General features: G+C 39.5%; 1 protein-coding gene across 1 annotated transcript in view; it reads left to right on the forward strand.

Annotated features, from left to right (window-relative positions):
* The window catches only part of lpar1 (lysophosphatidic acid receptor 1), a 37368-nt gene that overhangs the window by 21406 nt on the left and 9993 nt on the right, over positions 1–5969 (forward strand). The window contains exon 2 of the mRNA XM_008424688.2: positions 1875–2630. Coding sequence (XP_008422910.1) covers positions 1892–2630 — 739 coding nt within the window. The 5' untranslated portion in view covers positions 1875–1891. The remainder of the gene's footprint in view (positions 1–1874; positions 2631–5969) is intronic.

Raw genomic sequence — 5969 nt, forward strand, 5'->3', positions numbered from 1 at the left:
AATATGCTGAGGAAGTTTATAGCTCATGCAGCGCGGATTTCAAACTGTATCAGATTTTGTTTATGCAGCACTGACCCCTGAGGAAGAGGTCGTGACCTCCATTGTRGATTAAAGTMACTTTTCTGAACTATGTGACAATTCTCCTTCAAAACATTTCCTACAAATGACATTTGCACCTAAGGTTAAGGATAGTTATCGGCACACTTCAGCTTGTGTTCCCTGTTGTTTTTGTAATGCTTACTTGTTTTCATTTTATAACAGCAAGCAATGCAGCCTTTGTAGATTTTCATATCCATCTAAAGGAAACTTATGCTTAAATACAAACACTGGCCTTTGAACCAAAAACCTTTAAATCTAATCTTCTTATCTTGCTTTTCTATTCCCCTTCATTTTTTGCAATGCTGTCCTCGCTGCTGCGCTCTTTGTCTGTCTAATTTACACACAAACAAACCAACCCTCTTCCAGCCCTGAGGTCCTGGATCCGGTCTGGGGTGTGTGWGAGAGAGCAGCCTACGTCTGTGTAGGGCTGGAGCTTTTTACACCGGCACACACACGTTTCTGCGTGCTGTGTTTGTTTGCATGCGTGAGYTGACACTAAGCATTAGGCTCCTGGTTCTGCTTAGTTTCCTTGGGRTCCTGAGAAGCATCTTACAAGGATAGATGCTCACAGTCTTAGACTTGATGAGAAAAACATTTCTAGCTCAATTTTACACTAAAGTTTATTGACACAGTTCAAACACACACACACACGCACGAAGCCACAAATTTATGGCTTGTCACACATAGTGGGGATGCATGCATGCACAGAAACACACCAGTCTTGTGCAGCTTCGTTGTATACTTTGACTTGCAGACAGCAGCCGTTTTGTCTTAGACAATCATTTCAGACGCCTTGCTCTTATAAAGCTACTGCTTCTGACTTAATGGTAGCTGTTTTCCACATGTGAAGCAGTCAGGGTACCACACACACACACCCACACTCGCTCACATAAACAGCAAGCAAGTAAACTGACTGTAATGCCAGAAGGATTTTATTTTTCCATGCTTAAGGTCTTGCTTACCAATATATACATAAAACGGTACCTAATGAAGAAGGAATGTMTTTTCCTGAAAAGAGACAAAATCATAGTTTAAGAAAGGATAGAAGTTTACTCAGAGGAAAACGGAGACATTTTGACAGCTATTACCTGATTTAAAATATTTTGACTGAATGCACTTTTTAACCATATGATAAACATGGACTGAAATTAATGGGATAAAGGGAGATTCACAAGATTATTCTGGTAAATTAGTACCAGACAAGTACAGACTCAGAAATTGAGATGCTAAATTACTTTGTCACTAGTAGGAGACTGGTTTCTAGTGTTATATAGGTAGCCCTGCTCAAACTAGTCATTATCATCAATGACTAACTACTCTGGATTTATGCTAAATCAAGGCGTGTCACTGAACTATTTTTCCAAGATGCCAAAAATCTGCAATGAACTTAGCCCACCTATCATTCGCCATTATCTAAATACTAGTCTGAATTAGGATAGTGCCCATTTGCTTAATCGAAATTGAAATCCATCCATCGATTCATTGTCATCCACTTATCTGGGGTTTGGTCGCAGCCTGAGCAGGGAGACCCAGACTTCCCTCTGCCCAGGCATTTGGGCCAGCTCCTCTGGGGGATTCCCARKGTGACAAAACTTGACTTGCTTGATGAAGACAATATGTATTTATTGCTAAGTAAAACACAAAAAAAGAAACTCTGCTTCATACTAAAGTGAATGAAAACTTTTCTCTTTTTGTMGATTTCAAATGTTGAAATATAAAAACATTACCTATTTTAATCAAATCTCAATTAACCTCTTTTATTTTTATCCTTTCAGCAACGATCGCCACCACCATGGACGAAGAGCAGTGCCACTACAACGAGACCATTGCCTTCTTCTACAACCGCAGTGCAAAGGACCTGGCTACCAACTGGAACACCGTGAGCAGGCTGGTGATGGGGCTGGGCGTCACTGTGTGCATCTTCATCATGCTCGCCAACCTTCTGGTAATGGTCGCCATCTACGTCAACAGGAGATTCCACTTCCCAATCTACTACCTGATGGCCAACCTAGCGGCTGCTGACTTTTTTGCTGGACTGGCCTACTTGTACTTAATGTTCAACACAGGACCAAACACGAGGTGGCTGAGTGTTTCAACATGGTTGTTGCGTCAAGGCTTGATCGACACCAGTCTTACAGCTTCGGTGGCCAACCTGCTGGCCATCGCCATAGAGCGTCACATCACTGTCTTCCGCATGCAGCTACATACGCGTATGAGCAACCGACGTGTAGTGGTGGTGATCGTTATAATCTGGACTCTGTCCATATTGATGGGGGCAATCCCCAGTTTGGGCTGGAACTGTATCTGCGCCCTGCAAAGTTGCTCCAGTATGGCACCGCTTTACAGCAACTCCTACTTGATCTTCTGGGCGGTGTTTAACCTGGTGACGTTTGTCGTGATGGTGACGCTTTAYGCCCACATTTTTGTCTATGTGCGACAGAGGACCATGAGGATGTCGCGACACAGCTCTGGGCCACGGCGCAACCGAGATACAATGATGTCTCTGCTCAAAACTGTGGTCATCGTGTTGGGTAAGAATGATCTCTTAGTATTTACCTGTTTCCTTTCCTGTTTCTCCTCATCTACCCACAGTGCCTTCCAAGAGTTTTTATGCTTCCCAAGTTGTTTTACCTTATCACGTGTKACATAACAATGATCACTAACCAATTTTTTGACTTTCTWGCTKGACTGGCATAAGAATATTGAGGGAACTTTTAAAATGTCTCAAAAATAGGAAAAAAGAAAATCATTCAAATTAGTCATGTTTTCATCTACTGCTTTGGAGCAAAGGTGAGCTCTATTCAATAACTTTGACAGCATTCGTTTTAAATGGTTTTGATGAAGAGGTACACAAATATGGTTTGAATACATAATTCCACATTTCTCAAATTTGTGTTAAAATCAAGCAACATTTTCACAATTATGGAAAACTTTGTTTTAGTCTCTTCCATAAAATCTTAGTAAAATACACTTAAGTGTGTGTTTACGATTAAAATGTCAAAAGGTCTAAATGTCATGAAAACCTTTTCAAGCCAATACAGTGATCTTTCTTTGTGTATTTTAATTGTATAGGTTAATTTCTATTGTTTTTTTTGGTGGGGGAGAGGGGTTCAAAGAAAGGATCATTTTAAGACCTACATCCTTTAGTGAAACATTTTCTGAGATGAGGGTGCTATGTACCTGCTYAAAATATGTTTATGAAACTGATTACAGAGAATGTGAGTCAGCATTTTCAGCCAATATTGAGACATCAAATGTAGTGCACAATTAAGGCCCTCAATCTGTTTCAGATTGCAGTAATGGGTCCCTCTTTTTTCACAACAACAATGAGACAYCCCCTACTCCCTTTTCTGTTGATTCCCAGTGATGTTGAAAGATCTATATTTATYTGTTGAACTTCATTTAGCAGTAAATGTCTGCACCTCTGTCTAGTTAGACATTTTGTTTATCATTCTAGCACTGAGTGCAACTACTGTCATCAGTCATCAGTTTCACCAAAACAATGAAAGTGTTGAATGGTTCATCTGCAAAGCTTCGGCATTCAGACCAAACACAGTGTCTGCCTAGTACGAATGCAGGCGTCACATACAGTGATCTCATTCTGTGCTGTCTTTTCTCAAATATGTCACAGAGTTGGGATTCAGCATGAGCGGTTCACAATGAATGTGTTCTCGGTGTGTTGGGATTTTCGTAAGCACACTTTTCATTGCTATTCATCAGTGTAAGTCCAGTTACAGTCTCAAGTAAACTATTTTAGACACATGTAAAGTGGGACAGATTCATGGTCAAGACCTCMTCTATCCAAAATGTTAGTGTTTTAGTACAAAACTGATCAAATAATTAGTTCCACCTGTGACATGTGAAGCCATGGACCAAGTTGGCAGTCCCAGCGTACAAATTATTTGGCGGTGGAAAAAGGTGCGWCTAGAAAACGTCATAATTTACATAATATCTTCGTATTTCAGTCAATTTGCAACGGTTACAAAAACACATTAGACCATGTACAGTTTCTCATCATAACACACACAAAAAAAATAGAAACCAAAGACAAAAGATGAAAAACCTTTCTTTCTCCCATTTTAACAGCATACCGACCAAACATAAAAGAACAGCAAAATAAAACCAACTGTTCAGGGCTGTATTGTACAGAACTCCTCCGGGCCGTAAAGATGTCACACACTTTCTTCAGCATGTGCAGCAGAGTTCCTCCAGCTTATCCAAAACAGACACAACCCCCCTTTCAGAAGGCCAAAACCATTACTTCAGCATAACCACTGTTCAAATGTGTGAATCCCTGCTCTCCCACTGAGAAATCCCAGGACACACACTCCAGTGTGGAAAGTTTCTGCACTACTTGTAGCACTAAACGTTCAGAGTTCCTTCCTTTAAATGCAGTTCTAGATTTTAGTGTATGACTGTTATATGTTTTGAAAGACTAAAAAACTGATAATCCCGTCAGGTTTTCTGGTGAGAAATCGACAGCACTTGTTAAATTGCCTTACATGCAGGTCATGACCTTGTTGCTTGGTGTGTTTAAATGGTCTAATTCAGTGGCGACACAGATCAAATAAATTACATGGCTTTAAGTAAACAGTGATTCTCAGGAATCCTGAGTTCAGTCACTAAAAATAATCCAGAAAGGAGGAACTTTAGTTAGTTTAGTTTACTTTTGTACTTTTGTTTGTTTGTTCCTATTGCMTTTGGAAATCCACAATTTTCTYTCTCTTTTTTGAGCTCAGATCTACTGACATGGCCTAGATTTGTRTTRATTATTGAACATTTCTGCAACTGGAGAAAAAAAAAWGAATGGAAATCATTAATCAAACATGACGTACAAAACACGCTTTGTGGAATAGGAATATGGTCTTAAAGCTCAATATGCTTGTGTTTAAAGTGATAAATTCCAGTTTCTTTGTAAAATTGACAATAGATAAATGTTTCTGGTTGATAAATGACAGTCCTATTAAGAAGCCTGCTATTGTGCCTTARCTTTAGACAAAGTAAATATTCATATAGTTACATCATCACCATATCATCATCATTTTGGATAAAAATAACTTCTCTAGCCGTTGGATGTGATTATTCATTACAATATGCTTTATGTAATAACGTCCGAGGCTTATGAATTATGCTATAAAGAAGTAGGACATTTTACCTAATACTGTTGTGTCTAAGTTGATTTTGTGCCTGCCAGCGCACGAGTTAGACRGCATTCATTTCTAACAAACATGGTCTGTTTTGTATTTAAGTTCAGAAGTGAGCAGAGCCTGACATTTTCATGTCTGAACATTTACCAGAGCAATGTTTTCCATTTTGAATGCCCCAGGACTCTTCAGTGTATAAGATTRCTTTTCGTCTTATTTTATTCATTTATCTTTTACGTAGGTTCACTCAAACCTCATAGTCGACCAGCTCAGTGGCTACAAAGCAAGTTAGTGCAAGATTTGTGGGGGAAAAAGGGCTTCGGAGTGCCTGAAAACAGGATATGTTGGACCCAGACAAAACATACCAAAGGATTTCACACGATTTGTCTCYGGTGTTCTATGTTATCTCATCCTGATGCATTTGTTGTCTTTGCAGCCAGTTTTAATACAAAACAGTGGAGAGCAGAATGTTCTCTCAGTAGAAGCAGAAAACATATATTCTCAGCTGCTTGAGAGATGCTTGGTTTTATTTTTGCTTGTTTAACCCAAGAGGAAAGGGGTTTYGCTTTCTGCCCGATGGTGTGTTCTCTTTATGTTTGTGGGGTCCAGATGTGGCAAAATGCTAAATATGAAACATGTGAGTGCTTTATTTTTGCACTGCACTTTGAAAATGTGAGCGGACGGTGAGAGGAAATATACCATAGTATGTGTTAAGGCACTAAGAGT

This window comes from Poecilia reticulata, linkage group LG12, assembly GCF_000633615.1.
Source record: "Poecilia reticulata strain Guanapo linkage group LG12, Guppy_female_1.0+MT, whole genome shotgun sequence".
Lineage (NCBI taxonomy): Eukaryota > Metazoa > Chordata > Actinopteri > Cyprinodontiformes > Poeciliidae > Poecilia > Poecilia reticulata.